The 15,734-nt window shown below is 28.5% G+C and overlaps 1 protein-coding gene across 2 annotated transcripts in view; it reads right to left on the bottom strand.

The window, feature by feature from the left end:
* Positions 1-15,734, bottom strand: part of c11.1 (maestro heat like repeat family protein c11.1) — a 62,989-nt gene that overhangs the window by 43,654 nt on the left and 3,601 nt on the right. For both annotated transcript variants that reach the window (XM_014428548.3, XM_014428549.3), the window contains exons 3-11: positions 15,022-15,222; positions 14,479-14,668; positions 11,588-11,739; positions 10,835-11,062; positions 10,582-10,660; positions 9,096-9,283; positions 5,510-5,650; positions 4,186-4,384; positions 1,540-1,737 (exon numbers count right to left, since the gene is read on the bottom strand). In XM_014428548.3, the coding sequence (XP_014284034.1) occupies positions 1,540-1,737; positions 4,186-4,384; positions 5,510-5,650; positions 9,096-9,283; positions 10,582-10,660; positions 10,835-11,062; positions 11,588-11,739; positions 14,479-14,668; positions 15,022-15,222 (1,576 nt within the window). The remainder of the gene's footprint in view (positions 1-1,539; positions 1,738-4,185; positions 4,385-5,509; positions 5,651-9,095; positions 9,284-10,581; positions 10,661-10,834; positions 11,063-11,587; positions 11,740-14,478; positions 14,669-15,021; positions 15,223-15,734) is intronic.

Genomic DNA, 15,734 nt, shown 5'->3' with positions numbered 1-15,734 from the left:
TATATATATACACAGCTTATCTACATACTTACGTACCTAAAAACAACAATAATTAGTTAAAGAGCCGTAAAACTCATTTCCAGGAGAATTAAAAGAACATGGATAATTATTAACAATATTTATTAATTAAAAGTAGCTAAAGATAAAGACTTATGGCATTATAATGGAATTATAATTAGGTTTATATCCTGAAAAAGATAATAATAATGAGTCCATGCGTTACATCCGGTGACAAGTGTAACATGTAAGTCACTTTTAAGTACTTTTTGTTTCTTTTAACTACAACCCCGACCATCTTCTTTATTATTTTTTATTATAAGAGAAAAATAGCAAGAGTATTGGAAAGGTTTGTTGTTAATCATCTTCAGTTTGGCATTTCTTTGGCTCTTTAACAATTTCAGAGACATATTTTTCAGATCCTGAAAATCTTGAATCTAATGGATGACATTCTTGTCTTTGGACATGGAACAACATGGAATAACATGACAGAACTTGAAAATTTTTAGAGAGATTAAAAGATAAGGTAATCCTTAATAGAGATAAATGGGAGTTTTAAAAAACTAGAGTAACATTTATGGAATATACATTATGTGGAAAAGTATTATTGCTGAATTTAAAGAAGACTGAAGCAATTACCAATTTGCCACAACCCCAAACCCTTCAAGAACTTTGTAGATTTCAGGTATGTTCATATACCTTATTAAATTTGTGCCTCAAGTAGCTGATTAAGGAAGACCATTGAAGGATCTTTTGAGAACTGTTATGGATTTGGTTTGGGGTAAAAGTCAAAAAGAGGCCTTAAATGAGATAAAATTACATTCAATTCAATTTTAACTTGCATTTTCATTTAATATTTTAGACATCGAGAAACACTTTGGTTCTGTGTCTATCTCTAGTCACATTTGTGTTGAGCATACTCGATTAAACAGTTGGTTTTACAGATATTGCATAAGGTGGTACCTAGTTGTTCCTATATCAATTTTATCAGATTCCATCCACTACCTTCACCAACACATGCGTAAGCATACTTTCCTCAGCATATCTATATTTTGGAAACAGCTTCTTTGATTTGGCCCTAATTTGGAGAAAAGTTAGGAATTATTATTTATACTAAATGGGTTTAGTATCAATTTAATGATTCTTTCAACTACTTTTGCTTACCCATGCATCAAACTCCTTTTTGGATACACCTATATTTCAACACTAGCTCGCACCATAAATTTTACTCATAAATGACAAATCATTAACCTTGAAAAATAGATAATCGCCTTTCCAATAGAAATTTCCAGAAAAATTCAATTTTCACTGTAGAAAATTAGAGGATATATAAAAAACAAATAAATATGTTGAGGAAAGTAGACTGACTGACCTATGTACTTAGTAGAAATATTTTCAACAATATCTTTTTTTTCAATTTTAAAATTACAACATATAGGGATAAAATATTTATCATTTATTGATTTCAACAATAATATATTAAGTTCTACTAGTCTCCATATAACAAATTGTTTTAATGGTTAAATAATAGAAATGAGATACCTTGCAGATAGGTTATAAGCTGTGGAAGCTTATGGGCCCATAGATCAGAGATGTGTGGGCTGAGGTACCTTGAAAAGTGTTGCAAGAACTGAAGGATCGACACTCCACGGTTGTTATTCAGCGGAGAACCAAGAAAAGCAAAAGACCTACATAGCACAGTTTCTAGACTGGGTGATGGTCCTCCATCCTTTGGTACAACTGTAAAATTAGTTACTTTTTCCATTAAATGGGAATAGGAGAAGAATTTAATTATAATGAATGAGCTAATGACAGTTAAATGAGCTTAACTTATTATTTTCAAAAATATAAATCTTAGTCATACTAGAATTGTATTCCTCTTTACATACTAAGCGAAAATGGGAATTGGTAAAGAGTTAAATAATTTTTAAAAAAATTATTGCAGTTCATAAATTCCAATGCCTTTCAAAAGAACAAATAAAAAACTTCAAGAACTTATTGGAAGATTATTGATTGACCGTGTGTATAGATGAATGGAATATGGTCCGGGTGCGGTAAAAAAAAACTCAAATAGTATCATTATCTACAATTTGAGTTTTTTTTTACCGCACCCGGACCATATTCCATTCATCTATACACATGGTCAATCAATAATCTTCCAGTATCTCACAAAACACAGGGGGCCCTCAAGATACAAACACTAGGCTCAATAAAATAGTATCATTATCTACTATTTGAGTTTTTTTTTACCGCACCCGGACCATATTCCATTCATCTATACACACGGTCAATCAATAATCTTCCAGTATGTCACAAAAAACACGGGGCCCTCAAGATACAAACACTAGTAAGGCTCAATAAAATAGTATCACTATCTACTATTTGAGTTTTTTTTTACCGCACCCGGACCATATTCCATTCTTCAAGAACTTATATTGGATAAGAAAATTTCAAATTACTGTTTTGTATAATGGAAATAAAATGTCAGAAAGTTTTGCTCTTGTTCAATAGCTGGAAGATTTAAATACAGTAAGTGTGGTAAATGTTTGATAAAAAACTAATAGAGTTTGTAAAGGAGGTTCTTTACTTTCAAAATAAGAGGTGAAGATGAGCTTTTATGAAAGTAAAGTTTTATGAAACTAATTTTGATTTATCATTTTTTTCAAATTGCTAATAAATCAAAAATAATAGAGAAGAAAAAAGTTGTATTTTTAAACAAACAACAGGTCCGAGGGGTAAAAAAAAGGTAAGCCTTGAAAACCTTAAAAAAAAAAAATTAAATTTAAGAAATAAGTGGATAATTGTCACACTTAATATTCTCCAAGCTTAATTTTACTTCCTGATTTTTAATTATTGGCTTATATGATCTAAAATAATAAAAAACATAACAATTATTAACTAAATTTGGGAAGAATATTAAAAAAATAACTTTTATAAGCATAAAATATTCATTCACATGACTTTCAACACCACTCTGGGTGCTAAATCCAAAATAAAAATTGTTTGTTGCAACTTACCTAACATTGGTCTGATCAATATTTATATTTTTAAATCTTTGTAGACAATTTAATTGTCTTTTAAAATAAAATTAGAAAAATTCCAGGAAATGTATAGTTTTTGAGTAATCAAAAATTCACTTATACTTTCTATTTAACAGCTCATAAATAAGGTGTACAATTTCTACTTTTTGATATATTACAATTCCTAAAAATAACAAGTAACAAATTTAATTTATTCAACTATCAATTTATAACTATTTAAGAAATAGGTCCCAGCTTTTTAAATGAACAGCTGTATCATTACAAAATTTCACACTAAACTTGTTAAAAAAATTAATGATACAAAACAATGTCCAAAACTTCAGTTCAGAATAGATGAAAAAGCAATTGAATATCTAAAACAAGTTAACAGGTTGTCATGCAATCTGCACAAAAAGTTTGAAAATAAACATAAGTATCAAGTCTAATGTGTAATATCTTAGTTATTACTCGTCTGATTTAGACAATTTTAATTATGGATAAAGTAATCATATATACAATTTTTCTTAAAATGAATATTTTTTTATTTATTTTCAAATTTTTCCTTTTTCTCATAACTTGTTTCCAGTTTTTTTTCTTGGTGAAGCACTATAAAAGAACTTATTTGATTATAAGTGGGAGGATTTAGGCAACTTCTGTAAAACTGCTTGGGTGTTTTAGTCTATAGAAAAAGAAATTTATTCCAACAATACCAAACACATAACACTAGTAGCAATAATAGAATGGTGAAAATAGCAAAAGAATCTTCAATAATATATTGTAGATATATTTTTATATCCATAATAATAATATGGACAGTAAAACATATATCACTTAAAGCTAAGAAAATAATGTAAATGTTAAAGGGTATATAGCTTGTCTTCATAAACCAGAGATCCATGGACCATAAATGTGCCACAAGGGCCCTGGAGCGGACCACAGGAGAGTCTAGCAACATATATTCATATTAAAATTGATTGCTACAGCTATTTTAACTGAAAGTATTTCAAATTAATTTAATATTGTTTTGTTTTTGTATTTTCTGAAAATATAAATGTTTTTGTCCAATCTTACAGATTCATCATCATTCATATTGATAAATTAACTATATATGTATTCACAATAAATTATACTTAAACAATAAAAATAAGTAATTAACTATTGCCTTTACCTTCCTCGGGATTGGTCTTAGGGGCTATTTGTGCAAGAGCTTTGGTGACAGTAGGAATGGCTTGATCAAAGCCTTGATTCATCATCAATGTGAGAAGAGTATTCCAAAGGCAAGGCCTAAGGTTGTCCACAGTACTGCTCAGTAGATGGATGGTAGCAGTACAGATATTACTCAGTTCAATGAAGTCTGGGATCTGTAACTAATTCCAAAATATACTTGATGTGTAAAGAACAGTGAATAACATAATGAAAAGTAAAAACATCAAATAGACATGGGAATTATTTAATTGTGTACAGGCAACATTGATATGCAGAGAAGTTAGTTGCTACAACTAATTGGTAAGGGAAGGAAAAATCTAAAATTTCCCAACAATTTGAACACGATTTCCCAACTAACAGGATTTCTTGGGAGTATTCTCTGAAATCTGTCATTTTCTTACACATTTTTGGGAAATCGACCACTCTAAACATGTTTATGAGCTATTTTAAGAGAGAAAGTTTACGAAATAAAATATTTAAAAAAAAAGTTTCTTACACAGCATTGCCAATGTAAATATTGTCAAGTTATTTTTATATATATATTAACAATAATAATTTTGATTTTGATAGATTTTTTTTCTTTTTGATCTATACTATTCAATATGAAAAGATTAAATTGAATTTAAGTGAACCAATTAAATTAATCAATTAATTATATTAACTTTTAGTTTACCCAAATTGTTGTAAGGTTTTTAAATAAAAATAAACGTTACATCCGACAATAATTTTTGTTCAATTAAAAGAAATAACACAACAAAAATTTAAATTATATTAACCTCCAATAATTATAAAATCAAATAAATTAAATTAATACATAAGATCAAATAAATTAATAAACAAATAAATAATACCATTTAATTAATAAATTTTGCTTATCAAACTGTTGGAATTGCTAAATAGAGTGAAAGTTCAATTGACCAAAATATCCATAAGCAAATCTCAAAGTAGAATCAGATGAAAGACTGAAAATCCTCAAAACGAGATATTTAAAAAGTATATGATAATATAATAGTATTTGCCTCTGAAAACAATCATAATCTATATCAATAGGAAAGGGGTCTACTTGAAGATATACCTGAGGACAGCTTGAGTTTAAATCTCTGACCGTAATGGTCAGATCCAAGAATGTAAAAATATATAATTAGGAGAGATTTTACATAAAAGAATGGGTAATTATAGTACTTACTTATAGTAATAACATATATACATAATAATACAACTTTTAATACATTTTGAAGTTAGATAATTAATAATTAAAAAGAAATATTAATTAATTTAATACTAACTGTAGAGGTTTGTGAAAGAACTGAGTTTTTGACTAAAAATTCAATGAAGGCTTCATTGGAATTACCAACATGATAAGGTCCCTCAGATTGGCTACGCTTACAAAACAGTGCAACAATTGCTTTCACTAATGCTTTTTTGACCTTAAATAAAACAAAGAAATTAGTTGCACTCATATAAATACATTTAAAATATCAAAATTAATTAATCCTAGCAGATTATGGAAAAATTATGATTCTGTAGAATTCACAACAGCAGTTCCTCATCTTTAATTAAACTGAATTCACTTGTTTTTTTTCATCAAGTTATAGTCCATTCATGATATAGCAAACACAAAGCTTGTTATGCTTCAATATTACATGATGATCCAGAACTATAATAACCTTCCTAAAGATCATGGCTATAGTCTCAAAAATCAGTGGAAAAAAGGTAAGGATCATTAGACCTTTTTGCTTTCTTGGCATAGTGTTTTACATAGGAAGTCACCAATTCTTTTCACACACACAGTAAGTATCATACATTTTTAATTAGTAACTTTAAACAACAAAATTTCAGTAATGAATGGATAAAATTGATCATAAGGAATTATAATATCAGAAGATGGGGAAAACGCCACAAAACATAGTAAAATTAAATAAAGAGTATTAAACAATATTCTAAATGAACTTTTTTCACCTTATCATTTTAATACCTAAATTATTATTTAAGTATTAAGATGACAAGAATTTACTAATAACTTCCTAGAAAATAATTAAGAATAAATAACTGTTGCTAACTGAACTGTCATGTCTTTTTATGGAATTTCCTGACATTAGCAGATCATTGACATCATATACATATAAATAAAATTAATTTGAACTTCCTACTTTTAAATATGTAATAAGGCAATAAACAGTAAGGACAATTATTTTATATGTTAGTTTACAATAAGATAATAAAGTTGTATTAGCTCTTTTAAAAATATTGCTAGTTTTTATCATGAAAAATTGATAAACAAATGGTAATATGTTTGACATGTCATATGACTATTTCTGTGGGCCATGCTTCTAGAAAGTGTCAAACCCAGTTCAAAGGGTATTACTTTCCAAAAATAATACTGTAACCAAACAAAATATCCTGATAAACAAACAAACTTTTTCTACATTCGGCATCAGTAAATAATTTGATAAAATAACTATAAATTAAGTTTTGAACATTGTAATATAATTTGCTAATATTTTCCAGGTCTAACCTTTTCAAATTTGTAGAAGCAAATAAATAAAACATAAGCAATTAGTAAAAAAAGTTTTCCAACAATGTATGTTTATTGATCAACAAATATTTTCAAGTATTCTCTTCAAAAATCTTTCCAAGTATTCCGATAATTGATTATCCTGATTTTATTCAAATTTATTTTGTATTTATTATTTGGTAGGGTCAGTGACAAAAAAAATGCAAAACCTAAATTTGACTGCAATCAGAATTTATCGGGCAGCGATTACATTCTTCTCCAAATTTATGTAACCATTCTGAAAGATCTTATTTGATTTTAAATTTTAATAAAATAAAAAATTTTCTAGAACAAATTTTTTCTCAGTATGGTACAGGTTTGTTTCCTCTTGTCTTGAATTCATACTTAATTGGAGTTATAATCTTCTAATTCAATTTTACAACTCAACCTGTTTAGCTTCAATAGTCCTAGAAACATATTTTTCTAAAGGTGATTCTAGGATACAAATTTTATCAGCTTCATCAAAATATTCTTTCTGTATAACATTGTAAATCTTTACAGTTAGTTTTCTATAGACTTTTATGTTTTTTATATCAACCATTCAATTTTTTACCTGCTTCCTAGAAGGTAAAATACTATGGACACAGAGGAACCACATACCAAACATTCTTACTAGGAGAAATGCATTGGATTATTCCTTCTCATTTTTTTAAAAACAACTTGATATAAAGAAGAGCCATCTTCTTTTAAATTTGTATCTTGAAATTTAATTTGTGACACTGTTCTGATGTGATTTTATTCTGTATAAAAGCACGAAATATATGTTGTGAAAATTAAATACAAACAATACTGAATATACATAGAAATATAATCATGACCAGTGTAAAAGAATTAAATTACATGTCCATTAAACTCAGTTATGGAGATTCATAAAACAAATAATAATAGAAACACTTATAAATAATTACATCAACAAGCAAATAGTGAACACTATGCTCTTCACATAAGGCCATAAGACCACTAAAGGTTGCAACAGTTTAGCCAAACTTTACGTATATAATATATTTATTAATATAATACATATATAGTGTATATATATACTTGATTGGAAATAAAACTATGTTATGTTATGTCAGATAAAAAATAAACAATAATGAGCATGAAGATAACCTGATCAGTTGAAGTGCTGGGTATACATAAATAAATATAGTGAAAAAAAAAACAGGCCAAGTTATTTCGTTTAATAGAGTTTTTTTTAATACTACAGAATCAAGAAAATTTAACCTTTCAAATGCTGAAGATGATGTGGGGATACTGGGCCGGTAGGTGTGACAGAAAGGGACAGGACTGATATCATAAGGGCGAGATGATTTTATGACAGTTTTTCATCAATATTTCTTCTTCTTATACTTCTTTTTTAATAGTTAACCATCTTTCTTTTTGACAAACTTATTGGTTGAGTTAAAAACTTTTTTTCATTAAAAAAAAACTTATATATTTTCAATTAATTTTTTTAAAATTTAAGTAAGTAAAATATTGTATCTATATCTATAAAAATTTGAATGGTTCTTTTTTTTTTTCCTTTTTTTTTATAAATTTCAATCTAGGAAAAACTTAAGAGGTAATAGGCTATTTATTTAATGAGATCTGATTAGGAGAACAAGAGAGATTAAAGTAGTTGGATTAGATAGTTGCACATATTATAATTATTATTTATAAAACAATATATTTATTAGTCGAGAAACATTATTAAAAAAGATGTAAAAGGATTATACTTTTGGAAAAATAAAACTATAAATACAAATGAAGCAGTTAATATAATAAGTTAACAAATAACATTAAATATACATATTTGTATGAAGAAAGTTGGACTGATTCAATACTTCAGCTATAATTAAATGTTCACCCTCAAATATAATAGTTTATATAAGCAAAAATCAGATAAATTGGTGAATTAAATAAAATAATATAACAGTAAACTATCCAGATCATTGATATATTGTTTACAAACATCGGTAAATTAATATATTGTTTCGATTTCTTAACTCTAAATGCAGACCACACATGGAGAGAACTGGAGGGGAGCACGGCTTACATTGCCTGCATATATGCGGTTAAAGAATTTAAAGGATTAAAAATAAACTTTAAATAATTACTTTTTATAACTGAAAATTTTAGTTCCACAATGTCGTTTTGTTACAGACATAAATTGATTTCAAGAACACAGATAGTCTTGAGTGTGCCACTAGATTTCATATTATTTATTAATTTAATCACAAATTTTGGACAGTCAAAATGCCTAACATTTTACTATAACATTACTATGAATCATGTTTTCCATTGTATAAAAGTGTGAACAAAAGAAATGTGTAACTTACTTTTACAGAGGAATCTAACAAGAGCACAGTCATAGCTGGTATGATCTCATGAAGCCTATTTTCAAGTATTTTATCACTACCAGAAATTAAGTGTGCAGTCACTATCAAGCACTCTATTTTCTCCTTCTCACTGCCAAGTTTCATTTGCTTCAAGAGGAGATCTGTCAGCCGTTCAGTAAAGTGTTTCCCTAAAATATGAATATATTATATAATAATCACTTATAAAAGTTCATGAATACTCAAGAGTACACACAATATTTCACAAAACAAACTGAAATAGTTCTCTAGGACTTAAAGCTACAATTAGTTCTGACCCTGTACCTTATTTTAACAGTTAACATTCTACCAATACCAGAATATTGAGAAGTCATATCACAGGAGTTTATATACTACTCAAAACATTTGTTCTTACTATTCAAAAGGAATGTGAGTTTTTGATCATATATCAAAAATCATTCATTCACTTTATGAAACAAAATATTCCAACTTCTTTCCCAAACAAACTTGAGTTTCCAACATTTAAGTCTGAAAAATGTTTTTATATTGCCAACAGGATAAAAATGGACTATAGGGTAAATCAGAGGAGTCCACCCTATTATCGTTATAGAGGTAAATTATACAACTGACTTAACTGTCAGATGACTACTCCTCAATAACTCAATATATTAGTTCTCAAATCTGATTAACTAAACTGTAAATCTGAACAGAGGTGTTTTAGGTGAGGTTAACTCTACCCAATCCCTGTTTGTTTGTTCATAACATGTTTGTATTTAAGGACTGATGAGCTTAACTAAAAGCTCATTAAAAACCAAAGTAGGAATTTTTAAAATGACTGAGCAATAATCATTAATAAAAAATGGTCTGTTTTATTTAAAATTTTGACCACAGCGGTAAACCCAAAGTCATTAAGAATGATTTAGGATAAGGCTTAGGACAGAGGTAAGAATACAAACTTGGCTGTTCAGTATCTTAAAGCAGCTTTTGATTCTATTACAGCAGACTAGACTTGGAAATCAGAAACTGAATGAGTATAGCTAATGGAGTATATTTCCAGATTAAAAAGAATGTTGTAGTCAACAAAAAATAAATAGCCTTAAACAAAAGGTTCATTATTTCTGAGAGGTTGATGCTCCCAGTCTTAATGTAATCAAAAGGTTCTGTGGTTAAGAATTATGAAGGGGTTGTATCTAGAATGAAATTATTCGAAGGTTCCATCTTTCGAACATAGTTCTACTTTAAAAGTAATAGTCATTTTGGTTCAAACATTTTTGCAGATACATAATTCTTGCATGTATATAAGAGTGTTGTGAAACATTAATGACTTCAGAAAAATAGATCATAACTATAATGTGGTTAGAATATCATATATGAAACAAATTAATTGATATAATACAACTTAAGAGCTTAAGAAGAGATACAACGTAATAGCTAAATAAATGGACTTAAAACTAAATTAAGAAAATAAGACTATGACTAAATGACATACCGATGTGATCATAACAGCGAAGCACCTCGCTGTGCTGTTTTACAGTATGAGGAAGTGAATAGTCAGGTGGTACTATAACCTGAAAATTTTTAAATTTACTGTAGCTAACTTCTAAACCTGAAAATGTGCACCTTAAGATATTGGATACAATCAAGAAATATTAATTTGAAAAAAAAAAAATGTTAGTTATTTTTTAAAATTCGTAACATACAAAGTAATGAGAACTCAATTCAAACTGTTAATTGCTATTTACCATATTGCCAAGGCTATGCAAAACTTGATCAAGAACTGGTATAATTGCTGAAGGAGGAGCAGTGCTGAGAACAGTAGCAAGACAAGAAGTGATCAGATGGTGCTGTATACAAGGGCGGCGATAGGCATTCAGTAGGCAGGTCACGGCACGCGAAGTAGCAAGAGCTGCCTTCTCCTCGGGCAACAGGTTGAAAAGGGGCCCAAGGCAACATATTGCACTTTCTGTCACCTGTAATCAAAGCAGTCAGCTAACTCATTCATTAATATAACAATTTTTAATTTCTGTCAACTGTAATCAAAGTAGTCAGCTAACTCATTCATTAATACAATGTTTAATTAATAATACTCTGGGCGCTATGGGCCTGCTACTGGGTGAAAATTTCAAACTTTAATTTGGTCCAGAATTATTTTGTGTATGTAGTAAAGTAAATATAATATATTAATATTATCAATTGTGCCATAGATGCTTCCTAAATTTTAGTAATACTTATAAATATGTATAATTTAAACTCAAAAAAATCAAATAATTAACATTAGAATAGTTATTTTATTTAAAATCAAACAAAATAAACTAACATTTAAAAAAAAAAAAATAAGGAAATGGGGATTGGATAGTTGCTAAATGAATGAATTAAAAATATATTTTTATTTGTTGACATGTTCAATGACCATAGCTTATAGTGAACTTATACAGTATCAGTTTTCTATTTTGAATTATGAGTCAAAGCTACTGTTATTTAAAATTTATTCTTACTTTGACTTCTTTAGCTTGAACCCATGAATTTGCAATGACATTGTAGGCTGAAATAATTTCTTCTGAGAATGTCTGCGCAGTTACAGCAGGATCTCTTTCAGCTTCAGTTATTGAAAGATATTCTTCCAAGGATTCACAAAACTTTCCGATAACTAAAAATAAATACAAAACCAAATATAGTTACCATTATCAAGCTGAATAGCACATAAAATATCAAAAGATAACCTATGAACAGTATGAATAATATTTATATCAAAAATTAAAAAAAAAATTACTTGAAACATTTAGATCGAAGTGTAAAAAGAAAAATCAGCAGGAAAAATAACATAAGGCAGGGTCTTTAAACCATATCCTGTGGACCAAACCAGGCCCACAAGCACCACCAAAGCAGCTATATTTTATTTTCATTTACAATGAGATCAAACTTTACAATGTATTATGCTATTCACGTACATATCACTGAAGAACGTGCCCTCTGACACACTTAATGAGGAACAACTCTCTTCACAACAGTACAGTAAATATGAAAAGTATGAGAGTAGGCTGCTGGAATATATTTAGGCTTCTCACGTACAGCAAGGCTTTAGCACCTTTAGTCCCACCTGAGTTTAGGCTGTCCTCTGGTTCAAGTTCGGTAAAGGTTCCTGTCTTTTCGTAATTAGCTAATATGATAAGTAAGTAGCTAAATATGATGTCCACAATGTTGGTCTTTGCTAATGTGGAGCTATGACTGTAAAATGTTTTATTAAAACAAATGCCTACCAAATGAAAATACTGACATGTGGACATCAATTGGCCTCAGAAAAAAAAGTATATGTCAAAAATATTCTTGTTAAAGAATATATATGCTAAAGTAGATATAATTACTAAAACTGAACCAAAATGATTTGAGCTGATTCATGGCAAGGTATCAAAGGGAAAAATCTATGAAAAACATTTATTTCATATATAACCTTTCAGGAAGAAACCTGCCTCAAGTACAATACAAATGGAAAATGTTACTGCCCATTCAAGAATATGGGAATATAAAAATACTTATAATCCTGCAGGAGATGTAGAAGACTATTTACTCGGGACAATGGAATGTCAAAGATAACAATGAGAAACAGCCAACCTTTCTCTTATAAAAGTGACAGATACATTAAGAAATTCTCCTCTTACCTTCTAAGCATATAATTCGCTACGATGTGTGGCATAGGAGAAAAAACATTTTAAAAAATAGTAAATCATACAAAAAATCAAATGATTTTATTCAACGACTAATGAGGAAACAAGAACTGATATACCTAGTGAAAGGATATTTTAATTGTAGTTAATGATAACAGATTGGTCCTACAGACTTCTTAGTTTAATTTAGATTTTGGCCCTTGAGATTTAGTGGAGAAGTCAGTCAATCTCTGAAGTTAAAATTGTTTAATACCAACTGACATAAGCAACAAACTTAACAATAATATTTATAATAACTACAGAGGAAAAGCAAAGAATCTACTATTCACTCATGGCAGAGAAGTGTTGATTTCCAGGAGTCTCTTTTTTGTAAATGATGGTATGACGCATTAGGAACGCTCAACCTTACTGAATTGAAAGTTTTTCAACCTAATTTCTTCCATGAAGTTGGTTATTTAAGCTAATAGGACACTTAGTTTCACTGCTCGTTCCTTATAATTCCTTGTTCTGGAATCATTGGCTTCACAATCTACCCAGCATAATCCAGACCTCACAATTGGTCAATTAAATAGTGGCTCAGTACACCTAATCAGTTACTTATTTTTTGTAATTTCATTCTTAGAAATACAATGTGACAGACCCAGAATCTGTACAATTAGCACATTATATTCAGCATAATGGATATATATTTTTTAAATATATTTATTAAAATTTACACTAGTATTAAAATCATAATACATTCAGTAAATTTGATCTCAGTTATAATGGACTGATACAGGTGTGTAGAGAATTACCCATTGTATGGATCATAAAGCTCTAAAATTATTCACCACCTTTAATTACCACCCTCATATATAGCTCCATCTTAAATAGCATATAGATCTGACTAAGAAATGTCCTTTCAAAAATAAGGTGTTGACAAGTTCTACCAATAAAAAACATTTTAAAAAAATTATCAGAACTTTTCAATACTAAAATGATATAAATCTGAACAACTTTCAAAAACAGAACTTTTTATGTTTCTAAATGATTTATGCAGAGTGATTTTTTTTTTTCCCCTTCATAATTCGTGCAAATAATCTAAATTTAAAATTATTCATACTCAAGCTTAATTTTTATTTAATTTATTCATCCTAACTACTCATCCACATTCGTTAGTTGAGGCTTGTTAATTAATCTTGTAACTGAACAAAATCAAAAATATAAAATTATAATTGTTTAATTATAAATAACTTAAAATGTTTGAATACTTATGAAATAAATAATCACAGTTATACTCTAGAAAAGACTTAATCTGTATGTATTCTGTTGCTTGGAGCAACAACCTATCGCCATATTTTAGGACCTGGGAATACAAACTGTAGCTTTTTAGAAATGAGGATGACCATTTATTGATGTGGTAAAAACAAAATTGTTACAGGCTTTTGAAAACAGTGTTTGCTATTGCATGTAAAAGTGTTTATCTTTGATGGATATCATTTCTACATAAAAATTACAAACCCCCTAAAAATGGACACTGGGTTGTTGTTACTTCAACGTATTTGCTAAAAATATAATTTAGTAAATTTTACATCTGCCAAATATTATGCACAATATAGAGCCCATATGTATGACCTTGTCATTATATTTAGTAAGTAAATGAATACAGAACAGTGAAGGTGCAAACAGTTATCAGGTATTGCCAAATCCAAACTTTAAGAGACAATCTATACTTAACTAATTACCAAATGCTAAAGCAATGCGAAGCTGTTCATTCCTGGTTGAAGGCATCATTGGTATCATGATATTGAAGGCAACCTTGATTATTGGTATACATTGTGCTACATTGGCACAAGATAGGTGACCTAAGGTCATCAACAGGTGTGGGTTTGGATCACAGCCAGGCTGTATCTTGGGGATAAGTGCACTCAGAACCTGAAGAGAATAAGTTTGTAAGAAATCAAAAACTGACTGAACTTATATTTATAAAAAAAAACATTTGTAACTTAAAACAATTTATAAAATTGTAATCAATGTAATTCAAAAGTTAAAATTAAACTTTTAACTAAAAAGCTTTACATATATACATTTTTTTTTTTTTTTTGATAAAATTTCTATGATCATTTAAAAGACAAACAAATATAAAATATACAATATACATATTAAGTATTAAATGAAAATGATTTAAATCCCTCAATTAATATATTTACTAATACTGAAAAAAACTATAAATGCTTGGCCATTGTAAAATAAATGAATTTGATTTTTAAAAATATTCACAGGAATACCTCTCTACAATGATTAGTTCCAAGGGCTATTAAAATACTGCTCAGTACACCTTGAGTCATCTGGGAATTTTCAGTCTTTAACATTTCTTCAACACTAAAGTCTATTAACTTAGAAACCATCTCATTACTAAGTTTGTTTTTGTTGTCCTGAGCAACAGATTCCAATACATTCAGCAATACAATGTTGTGGTTTGAAGAAAGCTAGAAATAATTACATACTTAATGAAGAGAAAAAAACTTTTTTCCAGTAATTATCATCAAGAGGGAACTATCAAAGTTAGATAAGTAACATGAAAAACTTCGTTTAAGAGTAAAACTAATCTCATTAGGTACAGTTACTTAATATATAAAAAAAAACAAAAAAAAACTAATGAAAAACTTTAAGGTACCACTATTGTTTCATTCCTCCAACTTGTCAGGATGGCAGTTTTTTTTACATTCTGTGGGTTGTGTGTCTCACAAATAATTTTATTCAAAATGTTTTGTTCAATACAAGAGCAGATAATTAAAATAATTGTAGTACATCTTTTTCCTTGAAAAATGAGTCATAGCGAAATAGAAAAAAAAGGCATTCAAAGTTTTTAGCAAGCAAAGAGCAATTCAAACATTTTATTTTTTTTATATAATTGAACCTAGTTCCTGATCAAATTCTTATACTCTTATCTTCCTGTCATTCCTGTCCTTCCTACTGTTTTCTTTTATGTTTACAACTT

The sequence above is a fragment of the Halyomorpha halys genome, unplaced genomic scaffold, assembly GCF_000696795.3.
Source record: "Halyomorpha halys isolate HHAL.00 unplaced genomic scaffold, Hhal_1.1 Scaffold726.1, whole genome shotgun sequence".
In the NCBI taxonomy this organism is placed as follows: Eukaryota; Metazoa; Arthropoda; class Insecta; order Hemiptera; family Pentatomidae; genus Halyomorpha; species Halyomorpha halys.
Note: the sequence above shows the minus strand (reverse complement) of the source record. Positions and strands in the feature narration are given on the sequence as shown.